The sequence below is a fragment of the Pongo pygmaeus genome, chromosome 10, assembly GCF_028885625.2.
Source record: "Pongo pygmaeus isolate AG05252 chromosome 10, NHGRI_mPonPyg2-v2.0_pri, whole genome shotgun sequence".
NCBI lineage: Eukaryota > Metazoa > Chordata > Mammalia > Primates > Hominidae > Pongo > Pongo pygmaeus.
In genome coordinates, this window is record NC_072383.2 from 9,526,129 (window position 1) to 9,542,403 (window position 16,275).

The 16,275-nt window shown below is 47.1% G+C and overlaps 1 protein-coding gene across 2 annotated transcripts in view; it reads left to right on the forward strand.

Moving 5' to 3' along the window:
* LOC129009892 (uncharacterized) overlaps positions 1 to 4,681 on the forward strand; it is a 42,121-nt gene extending 37,440 nt beyond the window's left edge. For both annotated transcript variants that reach the window (XM_054443487.1, XM_054443488.1), the window contains 7 exons: positions 218 to 328; positions 1,311 to 1,384; positions 3,117 to 3,160; positions 3,321 to 3,375; positions 3,977 to 4,048; positions 4,308 to 4,359; positions 4,451 to 4,681. In XM_054443487.1, coding sequence (XP_054299462.1) covers positions 218 to 328; positions 1,311 to 1,384; positions 3,117 to 3,160; positions 3,321 to 3,375; positions 3,977 to 4,048; positions 4,308 to 4,359; positions 4,451 to 4,575 — 533 coding nt within the window. In that variant the 3' untranslated portion in view covers positions 4,576 to 4,681. The remainder of the gene's footprint in view (positions 1 to 217; positions 329 to 1,310; positions 1,385 to 3,116; positions 3,161 to 3,320; positions 3,376 to 3,976; positions 4,049 to 4,307; positions 4,360 to 4,450) is intronic.
* The last annotated feature ends 11,594 nt before the right edge of the window (positions 4,682 to 16,275 follow it).

A 16,275-nucleotide genomic window follows, 5' to 3' on the forward strand; every position in this document is an offset into this window, starting at 1 on the left:
AAGGTAGAGGGAACAGGCCAGGCGCGGTGCCCCATTGGCGAGGGGCAGGAAGGGCACCTGGCACCTGCTCAGCACATGGCAAATGCTGGGCAGACCTGGTTCTCTTTCCTTCTTCCAAGCCATGGTCAGTGGTTTGCTGTAAGCATGATTTACGCCTAGGCATTACCTGCCGTTTAAACATACCCCTGACTGCCCTGTATTCACACCCTTCTGATAGCCAAGTTATACGGCGATCAGCTGGTGATTTTGCTGCAAAACACCATCAAATCCGTGGAGCCTGCCAAGGCAGTGACAGCCCTGCAAGTCTTCAGGGATGTGTCCTGTAGAGGTGAGTGGGAATGGGGCACGGTTCTGGGGTTCTAGGACTCAATTGTTCCTAGGAAATCTGCTTTTTCTGGAGACAGTCCGGTATAGTAGTTATAAGCACAGTTTTAAACGTAGAGTCATCTCAGTGGGTTCATATCTTGGCTGTGCTTCTCACTAGCTAGGCAGCCTTGGGCAACTGACTTTTAGTTTGTGCCTCTATTTCCTCATTTGAGAAACAGAGGTAAAAATAATGTTTACCTTTAGGGATTTTTAGTGAGGGTGGTGTGAGGAAACATATGTGAGGTGCTGAGAACAGGGCCTGCTCTGCAAAGGTTTCACAGTGGTTTATCTGTGATTACTGTCTGGAAGAGCAGGTGCGGATGTTAAGCTTTTGCTGTGTGCTGAGGACTGTGCCAGGCACGGAGAATACACATAGAGAAGACAGCCCCTGCCCTCGGCAAGCTCACTGTAGGGTAGGGAGGGTGAGACTGTCCGCGTGGCGAGACAGCACAGGACAACACGCACTGGGCTGCTTAGACAGGAGCCGCAATGCCGACAGGAGGGTGAGCAGGGGGCAGTCAGGGGAGCCAGGGTGGACTTTACGAAGGGGACGGGGCCAAAAGCAGGGAGGAGCCTGTGACCGTGGGTCAGGACAAGGCAGCCACACGGGAGAGGAGCAAAGGCCGAGGCTGGACAGGTTGAGAAGGACAGATGGTGGGGAGGACAGTTTGGCCGGAGGCGGATTTGTGTGGGCAGTTGTGGGAGACTGCCAAAGGGTGGGGCTCGAGTGCCTGCCTGCCTGAGGAAAGTACTGGCCAGGCTGGTGGGTTTCAGTGTGGTTGGAAGTGCAAGGGTGGCTGACATGCCAGTGGAGGCTCCATCTGGCCTTTGACGCCCAGGACTGTACCTGGTGTTCCTCCCGCCCGGCTATCGTCTGATGTCTCCCCAAGCAGCAGAGGTGGGGAGGAGGCTGACCTCCAGCTGCATGCCTGTGTTTTTTCTAGTGACCCAGAGGGAGACCTTGAATAGGGAGGTGATGAATTCAGTGGTTCTGCTGATACAGGAAGATCAGAGACCCGTGAGCACAGAGGCTGCATATTTGCGCTGGGAGGGCAATTGCTTTCTTGAGACCCTGACGTCATGTAAATGGAGAGGGGAGGGAGATGGGGAATGAGGAGGAGGGGCAGGGCACCCTCACGAAGCTAATTCAGGCTCAGACCCCTGCCCTTGGGGTACATTTGGGTTCTTCAAAACCAGAGAAGAGTTTGAGAAGCGCAAAGGTGGTTCCTACTGAGGTAATAAGTAGGACTTGGCTCCGGAGGTGGGGTTGACCCTGGACCAGATTGAAGACTGGCTAAACAGGGAAGAGGGGAAAGCAACTGTCCATAAGACATCCCCACCAGTGCCATGCCAGTTTACTATTGCTATGGCAATGTTATCACCCTTTTTCTAGAAATTTCTGAGTAGCCTGCCCCTTGGTGTGCATGTAATTCAAAGGGAGCATAAATGTGACTGTGGAGCCACCCCTGAGTAAGCACTCTCGACACACTGCCTATGGGGTTGCCCTGCTCTGCAGGAGCAGTCACGGAGCTGTATCACTGCCACCTCAGTAAAGCTATTTTCTTCTACCATGGGCTTGTTCTTAAGTTCTTTCCTAAGGGAAGCCAAGAAACTTCCTGGGTGAAACCCCAATTTTGGGGCTCACCTGCACTGCAACACTACTTGCCTTCTTCTGAGCCTGTTCTGTGGGCAACACTGTTGTGCCCTTAGGGGGGACACACAGCTCCAAATGACACTGACTAGGGCACAGAGAACCCACAGGTTGCTTTCGGGGAGAAAGCCTTAAGCATCATAGCTGGGGTGGGGCCTGAGAAGCTGTATTTTTAGCAAGCTCTACAGCCAGGGGTGCAGGCAGCAGAGACTCCCAGCTGTGGATGGTGCAGGACAGTACATTGGGACTGCTGCAGCAGGGAAAGCTGGTTTTGAGTGTCAAATAGAGAACAACCCATCAGCCTGGAAAGAAAGGGCCCAAGTCCCCAGAAAGGTCATGGGAGGCTGGGCTCTTGAGGGCTGAGCCCTCAGGACTTGCTGGATTGGTTCCTGGCTTTCCTATGAAGGCCAAAACCTGGGACCGTTCCTTTACTCAGATTCCCCCACACCAATGCTTTTGCCAATTTCAGTATCTGCGGGCACAGGAGATGTGGGAAGTCAGTGCTTAGAGTGCTCCGGGAGGACAGTGGGGCTGGAGTGGGTCGGAACTTCAGAGCAGAGGACGGAAGTGGGCAAGTCGAGCCATGGGTGGTCTGCCACAGCCACGGCACCCATCAGTCACACGGGACTTGGATTCAGGAGGCTCATGGTCCTTGAAGACCTTCCTGATCTGCTCTGGTCCTCTGTGTGCTCACCTGGAACAGGAGGCCTTCCTGAGGCCCCTTCCTGTCCCGCATGTGATGGTCTGTGACCCACAGGCACACATGGCCCTGCTGAGCTTCATCGAGCTGCTGGGGCAGCACGGCTACTTGACCCTGCCCCAGGGGAACATCATCATCCACCACCTTGTTAGGCTCAGCCAGCCGGAGCCCTCAGTGAGCAGGGCCTGGTGCAAGTGAGGGGACCAAGGGTGGAGCAAGCCAGGAGCAGGGGACCGAGGAGGGCAGGGATGGGAGCAGAGATACAGAATACGGGCCTGGCTGGCCTGACGGGGAGGGGCTTGGGCATCCACACCCCTGATCAGTGGGCCGGGGAGGCCTTGACCCAGAAATTTCAGCTAGCATTGGTTCCAGATTTTAATTTTTCTTTTCTTTTTCCAGAATAAAAGGACACCCAGCAGATGTGCACCAAGATCCTACAAATGGTACACAGTTAGGGCCAAAGAGGCCTCTCCATTTCCTCGTCCCCTGACTCCCCAGATCACTATTCTGCCCCACTAGACTGCCTTATTTCTCCGCTCCCCTCCATCTTACCCCGTGTACTGTCTCTTTCACCCTCCTGATCTCCATCTGTTCTTGCTTAAGGGCCTGGGGATCCTCTGAGAGGTGGCTCAGTAGAGCAAAAGACAAGCATTGGATGGTGAGTCTGGAAACCTGAGCTTGACTCCCTCTGCAAGCTTCTGGCTGTGTGAGCAAATTGCTCCCTGGGCTGCACTTTGTCCTTCTGTATAAAGGAGGAGATTCCCTGCCCTGCCTGCTCACAGCAGCCTCCAAGGATCCCTGAAGACTCCTGTGGGCTGTGCGTGGACAGAGCTGGGAGGAAGGCCCTGGGAGGGGGGAATTGTGAGTTCCTCTCCTCCCAGAGGCAAACTGCTCTCCCAAACAAGCCCAGTCTCCTGACCTTAACATTTCTTCTCCTCTGGAATGTTCCCCAGTGAAGGTGATCACAAGTCACAGAATTTCAAATTTTAAGAAGCCCTTCTATCTAAGCATGTCCTTCCTAGTGTGCTTTTCATAAGGACCTTGGTGACCGTTTAGCAATATGGGGCAGGAGGGGGAAAAGCAAGAGAGGGAGAGTCAGAGATGGAATCAGAGACACTATGAGCACATGGGGAGAGCTGGCTGTGCATCCAGGCCTCTACTGCCCCTCCAGGAAAGGGATTCAAGGCCATGGGGTTGGAGAACTCAAGATGGGGGCTGATTTGGGCTTGCCGTTGATGTCCTTGCATATCACCTGCCAGGTGTCCCTGCCAGAACTCATCAATCTCCTATGCCAGCCATACCACATCTTGGTCTTCATGGTTTTTAGCCAGGTAGTTATGGAGGTGGCTCTGCAGGCTCTCTCCGTGGGCCAGTTCCTCTTCCTCAGCAGCTTCCGTTATAGGCATGAGTAAAAAGCTGGGTCATCTATGGGAAGCGGGGTGGCCAGGAAGGCTGTGGCTGCTGCGGGCGTGGAGGGAGGGGGTAGGCTGGCACACTGTGGGGGTGTGGGATGAGGAGAGGGTGTGGGTCTGTGGTGAGGGGGAGGCTGCAGACTGACCCTCGGCCAGGGTAAAAGAACTCTTTTCGTAGCATGCAAAATATGACGAAAATCTGCAATTGCCTCCAAGGCCTTCAAAACACAGTAAGTACCCCGGTTTCCCCCACTTGTTCTCTGTCCTGACCGAGAAACACACCTGCTCTGTGACCCACCAGCAGCATATTTTCCCTTGCAGGCTTGAACCCAACGCAAGCTGATAAAGGTGTTTACGTTGTTGCCCCAAACACTGAAAGAAGCTGGCCCTGGCCCGGAGTCAAATGCCTTAAACCCTCATATAGACTCCACTCCCTGAGCCCCTGACTGTGGACAGACCTAGGTGGAACGCCCCTTCCTCTTGCTGGCTACCATGAGGATCAACTGCCGTCCATTTTCTACGTGGCCTTTCCTAATAAATGCTTTAGACTGATCACCCTGGCATCTGGTGCTTCTTTCTTTGAGATCCCAACCAGCTCCATCTTGAGATGGTTTGGGGCACTCCCTTGTGGGAACTCCCCTGACACCACTGTTGACTCCAGCCATGGATTTGGCTGGGACAGAGCACAGTTGTTACTGACTAGTCCGGCCCCATCTCTGGCAGATGAGATTATGAAAAACTGCGCACTGATCGCCAGCACTCAGTTTACTTCCAGGCTGAGCCGAACGGGAAATAGCTTCCTCAAAGCCTTTGGCCTTGAAGCCCCAGAAAGAAGGAAGTACCTTTTAAAATGTGTCAGAGGGGGAAAAATGAAAACAAAAAGAATTTAGCAGTTTGCTCCAAGGCCTTCAAAATTCATTGCAGGAGTGGCCCAATAGGAGGGTGAAAAATAGTTACCTATTACCCCTTGTAATAGGTAACTGACATAAAAGGGCAACTGTGGCACAAACACTGAAGTCCACCTGCAGAAGTAGGGTCTGTCTAAAAGCCATTGTGAATCACGGTGAATAATTAGGGCTGATGAGATGACCAGATCCCCAGAGCCCTGGATTTCCAGAGTCCTGATCCCGCCCTGGAGACCATCTGCCCTTGGTGTTTATGGAACCCTGAAGCTTGGTGGCCTCCTAATTTCCAGAAATATCCTTACCATAAATTCCTATGGCTGACACTAACCCAGGAGGGTCTCTGTGGCCCTGAGGGCGTCTGACTGATACTTAGGATCTAAGCATCTGGAGTTTGCAGAGAGAGTTGGGGAGAGCTGGGAGCAGAGCAAGCCACCGCACTCCCACTCTTGACTGTTTTACCTCCATCTTGTGCTTCTCACTCCTGCCACGGTGACAGACTGCACCTGCACAGAAGGAAGCCCTGGGTCAAGGATTTAGGTCTCAGTCCAATCTCTTAAAGTGCAACCATTGAGGCAGGCACCTCTGTCACTACCACTTGCTTCTCCATGAAGAAACTACCGCTCCTTCTGCTCCTCTGAGCCCTGAGTCACTTGGTTCCAGGCCCCTAGAGCTTAAGACATGGGTCACCATCTCTGTTTTCACCCCCGGGTTCTGCCCAGGGTGGCCTGATGGAAAGCCCCGACATTAGAATGGGAATCATCCCTTAAAACCTGTCTTTTCCAAAAGCCAGTTTGAATTTACATCTTTAAAATCTCCAAAATATTTATTTTACAAGGCAGGAGCTGTGCCCCAAAGCTTGTGGCAATTGGGGACCTAAGGTTCCTTGAAATCACCTGAGTGTGGAAGTGGTGATAAGGTGCTAAAGAGATGATCTGAACTCACCAGGCTGATGTGGATACAATGCGGGCCCCAGTTCTGTCCCTCCATCCCTGAGGCCCCTCCCCAACCCCCCTTGGACCCCCTGTCCACAGAGGCAGTGCTGTGTGCCAGCCTCACTCCTGCATTCTGGAGATGTCGTTCCAAGATGGAGGTTCCCTCACACCTGCCCCCACCCAGCAAACTCCAGTGGACAGATCCACACCAGCAACAGCTTCACAGCTAGGCCCTGGAGGTATGGAGCTCACAGACCTCCCACTAACTAAGAAAAACATGGTAGAGAGCCAGGAGAATGGTGGCAGGTTCCAACAGAGCCCCCACCTTGTCCCCCACCCAGCCCCCTATGTCCCCCACCCAGCCCCCCATCCGACCCCTTCCCTCCGCCTGGACTCAGCACCATCCTGAGTCCCTGCGTGAGAGGCACGTTGAGTTCTATGGAAAAATAACAAAAGTGAGAACAACTGGTACAGTTGCCATGAGGCCCTGGATACCCAGGGGACTGGAGGCTTTGACGCCCTCTGACTCGGCCCCTCTCGGGGGATCCTGAGGACTATAGGGATGTTTGCCTCTCCACACACACAGAGCATCCCATTCCCTGGCTGCCACTCCACATATATTACCTTCCTACACCAAAGGTTTCAATATTTCTTCAAAAGGTTGGCAATTTTGAAATTTTTTTCATACATTTATTCCTTATGATCCACTCCTCTGCCTTCTTACAATTGAGCATTTTGAAAATAATTTAATCTTTTCATCATGACTTGGGGTCCTGATGATGAACACCATTATTGTGTTGAGATGTCGTTTCCCCCAGAGTGCAGGGACCACGTCTCAGTCCTCTGTGTGTTCCTTAGCACCTCGGCCAGCGCATGGCGATACTGTGTGTGTCTGTGGGGTTGCACTGAACAGAAGCCAACAGAGGCTCTGGCATAGAGGCTGACAGAGCCTGCTGCTCTGGGCGGTTCTGCTTTGTGAATATGCGTTCCTTAGTGTCTTTCCTTAGTATCCTCTCTTGCTATCAGTCTATCAGCTCACCAAATCTTGAGGCCACTCTTTTTATTTTCACTTTTTAAAAATTGAGATATAATTCACCTAACATAAAAATCACCCTTTTAAAGTGGTTTTCATGTATATTCACAAAGTTGTGCATCCATCACTACTATCTAATTCTAAACATTTTCATCACCTCCACAAAGAAACCTCATACCCATGGTCAGTCTCCACACTTCTTTCCCCTAGCCCCCACAAATCTACCTTCTGTCTCTCTGGATTTACCTGTTCTGCACTTTTTCATAGAATGGAATCCTGTGCCGTGTGGTCCCTTTATGCACGATATCCAACCCAGAGAAAGGCCCTGCTTCCTAAGCCCTCCTGAGACTCACCAGCCACGAGCCTGCATCTATAGCAAGTTCTTTCGAAGGCCCTCTTTACTGCTGGACATTCTTCCTTTGTGCAACAAGTCAATAAACCCATTTTGGTTCAGCTACAGGTGAGTTCTTGATGGTTTTTTAGCTTAGGAGGACTGGCAGAAATAGAGGTTCCTTGAGTCAGCTGATGCCCTCCTCCTTGGAGAAGAACCCCTGCCTCAGTTAGGGTGGACACAGCTGAGACATACAGGGGGTCTCCCTCTGTCTGAGGTGCTGGGTGGCCCACAGCTGGAAGGCAGCTCGGGCTGAATGGAGGCTGATATTTCCTTGAGGCCCCTCCGCTTCAGGTGTGCTCTGTTCTGGGAATGAGGTGCTGTGCGACTTTTCCTGGTGGTCTGATCAGATTTCCCCCGCTCCACGGTGAAACTGCTGTCTAGCCTTCTGAGAAATGCTCCTATGTCTATCTGGTGGTCGAATGTTCTGAGCGTTTTCTCTAAGTGGAAAATTCAATAGTCGACAGGGGCCCGGGAAGTCTGTCCTCAAGCTGGTCTTGGAGGTCACAGTGCTCAGGAGTTCCCCTCAGACCAGCATTCATTGGAATGAGCTTTGCCCCAGGTCACTGTTTTCATACCTAAGGGTGGATTTTCCCCTCAACCTTGTCTCTGTGTGGTTCCTGAGAACTGCTCACTTTAAAGTTCCCTCTGCCTGGAATCAGGAGGATTGGGGACAACCAGCCTGTGGCCTCTGACCGAGCTCCGGAGGCAAGAAGTCTATTCTCAGACTGCTCGGGTGCCCGTGCGACCTTCTTCATCGGAAGTGGCTCTTCCCCAGGCCAAACACCTGCTGCTTTCAGATTTCCTCACTGTCGTGTGAACTCATCTTATGTCTCTGACACAATTTCTTGAGACACCATTTGAAATTGCAGTGGCCACTCTGGGGAATTTTCACATGAATGAGGTTGTTCATTTGAGAGGTTCTGTACAGCAAAAACGGAAGGAGCCCCATGAAGAGCTTCTCTTGTGGGAAAGAGACATCGATCTGTTTAATGCAGGAGACACAGTCCCTTCCTCATTTGTTTCCATACTTCAGGGATTAATAAGTGCTGGGGTTTTGTTGTGCAGATTGATAAAACTGTCGAAGGCCAAGCTGTTGTCCAAAACAGGATAATTTCACTAGCTTTGAGAGTATTTGTCAAAAATATGTTTTTCTAACTTTTCTTTTTTTTGCAAAATAACCTAATTAGCCTGATAGTCATAATTTCATACTTACTGGAAGCCAGTTCCCTCTACTTTTTTGTTTATTTAAAACAAGCATACATTTCTTATTTTAATATTTATTTATTTATTTGAGACAGGATATTATTCTGTCACCCAGACTGCAGTGCAGTGGCACAATCACAGCTCACCACAGCCTGGACTTCCCAGGCTCAGGTGATCCTTCCACCTCTGCCTTTTGAGTAGCTAGGACTACAGGTGCCCAACCACCACACCCAGCTAAGTTTTGTATTTTTTGTAGAGATGAGGTTTTGCCATGTTTCCCAGGCTGGTCTCAAATTGCTTGGGCTCAAGCAATCTAATCTGCCCACCTCAGCCTCCAAACTGTTAGAATTACAGACGTGAGTCACGCCATCCGGCCTCTAATTTTTTGTTTCTATCCCCTCCATTTTTCTTGGGTTAGACGGCATTGACTCATTATTTTTCAGAAAAGAAAACAGAGGCTCAGAGAGGTTAAGTGACTTGCCCAAGTTCACACTGCTAACCTACAGCAGGGCCAGGACTCAACTCAGACTGTGAGATGCGGCCAGCATTCGGAACAAAAGCGTATCTCATTGTGTTGCCTCCCTCAGCACCAAGGAGAAAGGAGAGAAACTTGGGGATCATCCGACCAGCCGTGCCAGAGCTCACAGCAGTCTTACTCAGTCCCACAAGCCCACAGGATGTCAGCACTCCAACCGATTTTGAAAACCATCCAATCTCACCTCTCGATTAACAGATGTGGAGACTCAGGCCCAGAGAGGAAAAGTGACTCATTCAAGGCCACACAGATTAGTGGCAATGCCTAGAGTTGAACTGAGATTAGCAGAGTCTGGTGCACTGCAACATCCCACCCTCCCCCTCCACAGCAGGTGCAGGGAGAGTCCATTCTTCTGGTCACTGAAGCATAGTACAGTTTTCTGTGTCAGTGCCCTTCCTCTTAGGAAGAAACATCTCTGGGCTGGGGTAGCTAGCTCCCGCTTTTAGCCATGTAAAATTTCTCTCTGGGCATTTTAGGTAGGAGTGTTGTCTATATTCTTAAGTGTCTGAGTCTACCTTGGCTACAGAGATGAATTAGGAAAAATTCGACTCTGCTTTGTATGTATGCAGAGTTCTCCATGCACGATAAAGTGTAAGTGAAAAGCAGCAAATGCTATTAGCAGGAGGGCAAGCCAAAACTGCTATGCCCTTTTTAAATGTCCTCAAGTCATCCTCAAACCTACCCATGTAATTATCTTCTAAGTTCATTCTCAAAAATGAGATTCTAAATTTCAGGGTTTATTTACAGCCAGATGATCATAATATTCCCCTGCTCAAAAAGCTTCAATGACCCCTATTCCTTGAAATTAAAGTCACAAATTCCTATCTCATCATCCAAGGCCACCTGTGATCTGGTCAAAATCTATTTCTAGTAGTATCGCCCACTGTTTCCTTTCCAGGCACTCAACTCAGTCTACCTCCAGCTGATTAGATTTCCTAGAAATAACTACTCCTCCTTCTAAGCCCCATGAACAAATGTTTTCTGAAAAGGAATTTGGAGGAAAGAGACTTTATTCCAGTGGACAGTTTGCAAAACTGGGTGTTAGGTTTTGAAGGGAAGGCGAGGGTTAAAGAAAGACACACGTAAGCGGGTGGCTTAATAGCAAATGCAGGCTTTATGTCCAGCATAAAACCTACAGAAGTCAGGGACCAGCATAGTGCCAGAGCCCACTGCTGCTTACAGGCTGGGGCAATTTATGGGCCAAAGGGGTCTGGGCAGTATGGCTTGCTGCCTGGCAGGATATTGATAAGATGTTCCCATGATTAGATGGTTCTGGCCCTTGTTCCAGTGGGATTTTGTTGTGGTGTTCTGGGTGTTCCTTGGATCTTCGTCCAACATGATATGATAGAGACGTGTCTTTGATTGGGCCTTTGTCTACCTTGCGGTCAGGTGGTTAGGCAGGATGTTTCTCACACCCAAACCCCTGTTTCACTTTGACTGAGGTCTGCAAAATAGCAGGGAGAGCTTATAACATGGTGCAATTTGTACTAACACTGAGAGACCAGAGTTCAGTGTAAAATGAATGTGCATTCAGAGAACAAAGAGAGGAGTCGGGCTTTATAGCAAAATTTGCTGCCCAGGTTCCCCTTCAGGTTCATTCGCATATGAACCCAGATTCATTTGCATTTGCTTTCTTCTGATGCAGCTGAGCCCTGATTAACCAAGCAGATGAGCTCTGATTGATTGGTTTCCAAGCCCTAAACTGGGAGTCTCTGTCAGACTGTGGCTGGCTGGTGGTGGGAGGGGCCCAGCAGCAGTTTGTCCTGGGAACAACAGCAGGCGCTGGTTTGGCTTGATTGTGAAAAGAGGGGTCCTGTGATGCTCTTACATCTTTCTGAGAACACAGAGTACGTGATCGCTCCCACACCCGCCTGTAGCCACTGGGTTTCTGTTTTAAATGTGAGTACCTCAGTGAGTCATAGGGAGTCCATTTGGTCTGTGGGCTGTGAACATACTCTAAACAATCCCAATCCTGTTCTCTCTTGACAAATCACTTTCTTTACCCAAATACAGATACTGGAGTACGTGTCTTTCCTCCCCTTAAGGACAGGACCTCTTGGGCTTACTTTAGTTAGCCCCACCTAGGACAGAGCCTGGCACATGTTAGGTCTTAATAAATACTGAGCAAATGAATGACTGTGTTCTATGAGACATTTCATTTACCCTCCCTGACTCCATGCCTAGGAGGAATGAGCTACCTCTGAAGATGGGTAACGTCTTGAGATTTTCACAAAAGAATATAAAGCTAGCAAGTCAAAGACAGTGTGATACTGCTTTAATTTTAGTTTTTTGTGTTTTTTTTTTCCTGAAACACAGCACATTAGGAGTTGAGATGATGGTATTGACTGTCCTTGTGGTTTGTGTGCAATTTTTAACCAGGATTCATGGCTGGGGAAACAAAAGCACTTCTTTGCTTGTATAACTTTTTTCCCTTCCTTTATTACTTCAAATAGGCAAGATGTGGTTTGCATTCATTTCACTGCTAATATTGCTCTCAAAGATCGCTAAAGATCTCTTCTCCCCTTACACATTCCACTCATTTGTAACCCAGATCCTCAGTGCAGCTAATGGAGGGTCCCTCAGCCCTGTAACTTCTGTGCATAAAGCAGTAGGTAGTGCGTCCAGTTATGTTAAACATTAGGTAATATCGGTATCTTTTAACCTTACTATGAGAATCTTACAGACAGAAGCATTATCCTCTGCTTATGATTGCTGTAGGCAAGAATGTGCACCAACCCTCCCAAGAGTATAAAGATCATCACCATCACCGTCACCATTGTAAGGTGACAGCTCTTCACAGTTCACTTATCTTTTTCCTGGTTATTCTCCCTCCTAATCATTGCCAAAGTCTTGGGAGATAGGTGTGAATCTTTCTAGGACACAGCTGAAAAAGTTAAATGTCTTGTCCTAGAGCACACAGCTCAGCAGCACCAAGAATGAAATGTTAAATCTGGTGTTTTTCCCTCTCTGCTGTAGTGAAGCTCCGCTAGAGATTTACCAAAGTCCTTGATATTTTAACCTAACTATCGACTTCAGCCCAGAGAAAATCTTCCAAAAGTAGATTCCAAAAGTATATTCATCCATCAACCATAACCTTAAATCTGAAGCCAGGAACTAAAAAGAAATTCTCAAGGTAACACAATTGTCATGAAGTCTCACTTCCAGGACCAATTATAATCTGGATTTTTGTCTTCATCCTCCCAGATGTCTCTGATCCCACTGTAACCAAACCCTGAGTCCGAGGGCCTTTCTTCTGCTTATTTCACTCTTTCTGTACACATTTTCCAGCACTTCCATCACTCACCACCCTCCAAAAGGAACTGATCCCTAAGCTTGTGCAGTGATCAATGATTTTCATGTCTTTTCCATTTGCCTGCAGTTATGTTACAAGATCTCTTGGCAAAGGACTAGCCACGCATGCCTAATATATACATTCGTATGATTTAGCAAACTGGTTTCTACCACTTTCAGCCTGAAGCGATAGTGTTTTTTAACGTTGGTTGCAGGCAGGGGACTGTTGCCCCTTGCCAAGCACTTCAGCTTCCTTGCCCAGCCTCTCCTTGGCTTCTGTCTGTCCCTGCCAGCAGCTCTTCACGGGACCCATCCTGACCCTCAAAGAAAGCAGAAAAGGGGGTTCCTGATGCAAAACCTAAAGAGCTTTCATCTGAGGCAGGTGAGTCCTTTTTAAACTATGAGGCCTGGAGAGACGTTAAAATGAGAGCAATCACACCTTACTCCCCGCTTTGAGCTATGTATTCATCTCTTAAAACTGCTTGCTATTGCCACAAGTAGCTGTCAATTAATTTTAATTTAGGATTATTATAGTGTCTCACCAGAAGCATAACCCACATCCTATAACTTAACAATAACCATTGCTCATCAATTTTATTTCTGTAATCCAAAGAGAGTTCCTGATCAACAACTTTGTACCAGCCCACTCTCTCTGTCCCCCTTTTGTTTTTAAAAACCTGCTTAGAACAAAGGCTCTAGGAAGCTCACAGCCAAGGGTACTTGGGTCTGAGTCTTCCAGGCAGCTGTCCTCACTTTGGCTCAAGTAAACTCTTTAAATTATACTTTGTGTCTCAGCCTCTGCCTTTTGGGTCAACACTGAGGGGAGTAAATGAATGGCACCTGCTCCTTCTCTGTTTGAAGCTTGGACTTCTCCTGAGAGGACTTCCTACTCCAAGATAAGAGTCTCACTCAGAAGAGGAAGGAGCTCCTGTCTGCTGAGGACACGGTTCCATCCAATGAGGTCAGCAGGGCTATCAGCAGCTTCCGTTAATTCCGTTGGGGTAGGCATGTGGCAAGCGGCAGTTATTTGAGCTGAGGATGCTGGGATGGATTCTTACATGAGCAGTTGGCCCTTAGATCATGACGCCAGCCTAAGTGCCCAAGGAAATGGAACAGCAGGGAGGGGGAGGGACATCACACCCACTATCAAAACTTCTTGTTAGTCTCTGGCTTCCACATCCTTCGCAAAAACTTCAGCCCAATTCACAGCCTCATTTTTCCATCTCTTCTCCATTCCTCCATGGGAGAGCTTTCTGTTGGTACAGGAATAGCTGAGAAGTGGGAAAGATCAAGGGTAGTAAGAGCTGCCCCCGATAATCTACAGAAAGCTTTGCTGGAATTAGGTTGTGCATCTCTCAACCTGAGCTAGATTTGTTGGGTCAGGGACCATACTTATTTACTGGCCCAAGAATTAGAAGAAGAGGTGTCTAAGAAATGCTTGTTGGATGAATAAATAAACAGCCGAATGAGTGTTTATATGAGCCTGAAAACTGCCTGCACCAGCACAAAAGTAAAGCCCCAACACCCTCAGGTCGCACCTACTGGAAAAATATATGTCAGCCTCAGAAAAACGTGGGCAACAGGAGGCAACTCCGGAGCAACACAGGAAACTGCCCTCCTCTTTTGGCCCCTCTTCCACTGTGATGCTCAAACTCTCATCAAGGCTGGTTATCTAATCAGCAGGATGTAAGAGGGTCATTCTTCACTGCGGCCATTCCAGTTTCCTGGAAACTTGGCTTTCTCCTGACCATTGCCCCATGAGCGTGGTGGTGACAAGCTTGAGCTCTGACATCAGAAAGTCCCCAGTTTGAAACCTCTAGCTTCTTACTCGCTAGCTATGAGACTTTGGGCAAATTAATCCCTCTAAACCTCAATTTCTCAACCTGTAAAATGTTCAAGGTCAAGCAACTCACTTTTCCACATTGTAATTGATGAAACTAAAATTCAGACTCAGATCTGCCTCACTCCACAGTCTGTGCTTTTTCCTTCCCACTCATCTTTTTCTCTTTCTATTAAAAATTTTGTAACACATTTGAGATTCTGTCTCAACTCATATCACTAAAATCATCTGTCACGTCTGGTGATCAAATAGAAGCCAGACCTTATAAGCTTCAGCCACAAATGTTATGCCTAAACATTTCTTATTATTTCTTCTTAATGTTTTTCATGTATACAATAAAACTTGCACCCTAGTATTATTGGCAGGCTAATATATGCCCTTGAGACATGTAGCTTAAATCTCTATATGGGATAGGATAAATATTCTCCCTTTGTTTGTGATTTCAAAGCTTTCCATGGATGCTAAAGCGATTTGTTAAAATATCTTCATCTGTAGGTATTTTTTTCTCTCTTAAAAGCCTAATTCATCTCTGAGTTTGTTTACTAAAATAATCTAATTTGCTCATTTTCTCTAGCCATTCCATGCTAAATCCCAGGAAGTACGAAAGAAGCAATGCACAGACACAGTATCATACAATTTGAGACACAGTATTATACAATTGATGTGAACTTCTAGGCACAGTGTGCTCACAGTCTGTCCAGAAATAACTTTGTAGCAAGCATAGCTCCAGTCTAGCTGCCTGGCAGCCTGGCAGGATATTATTATTACTGATACTAATTTACTTTTTAATGTAAGTCTACCCAGAATATATTAAAGAAGTTTCAAGAAATCAGGATCATACCTGACATAGTGCTAAGGAACCATCAGTTCCATGTTAGCATTTGGTTAGCAAGTCTTTTTCAAAGGCCATGCTTGAGAAACAGTTTTGCTATCCCAATCAATGTGTTGTAGGTTTTTTTAGCATACTATTGTGCAGATACATAAATGAGATATTAATGCCATTGCAAGTTCTGGCTCTGTGTAGGGTTTTCTGGTGAAGCCTGTTTAGGATCCTGGATTTGTCCAAGGTGTTCTGATTATCCCATCATTTTTAACATGGATAATCTACAATCTCTCATCTATTACCTATATTAAATTCTGGCACAAGTTCAACTGCTCTTCATTGAAACTGAGAAAAATTTTAGGATCACTTTGCTGGAATCCAAAGAAGATGTTAAATACTACCAAAAAAAAAAAAAAAAAGGCCAAAAACTGGTTTCCAAGAATCTCTGGGGCATCCTTAAGAACTCCCCTTGCATGTTCATTAGACAGCCCTTTACCCAATGTATCTCTAATAGTCTGCTGAAAATACTCAAAGGCAAGTAATTTTCATGTAATCAGCTAAATAAAGTGTTTAACAAATATGGCAAATATTAATATTTTTAACTGTTTATGTAAAATGCAAGAGAGTTATTGATTAGGAGAGTAGCTCTGAAGCTGAACAGCCTAGGTCTAAATCCCAGTTCTTTCATCAACAAGCTCCATTACTGTTGATAAGTTATTTCAATTATCAGTGTCTTGGTATCTTTCCTTGTAAAATAGAGGTGATGATTGCTCCTACCTAATAGCACTGTAGCGATCATGTATGCAGAGCTTATCACACTAATTGACATTCAAAAATATTAGCTCTTAAAAAATTATTATTAGAAATTTGAGAAAAAGCATTACACTAAAAAAGGATAAAAGGCATTGAAAATAATTCCCCAAAAAGAAAATAAAAATTTCTCAAATCATATAGGACTTATTTTGTAACATTAAGAGGATTCCAATTAATTCAAATTAAATGGATAAGATGGCTTATTTTCATTTCACAATGACTTTCCAATAGCTTGTTTTCTTATTTTAATGAAAATATGTAATGATGGTGAAGATTCAGTGAGACAGACACTTCCATACTAGCTGCTGGAATTCTACGTTGACACAACGTATTTATTTGGTGAGCAATATGGCAATCAGAAGACTAAAAGAATGTTG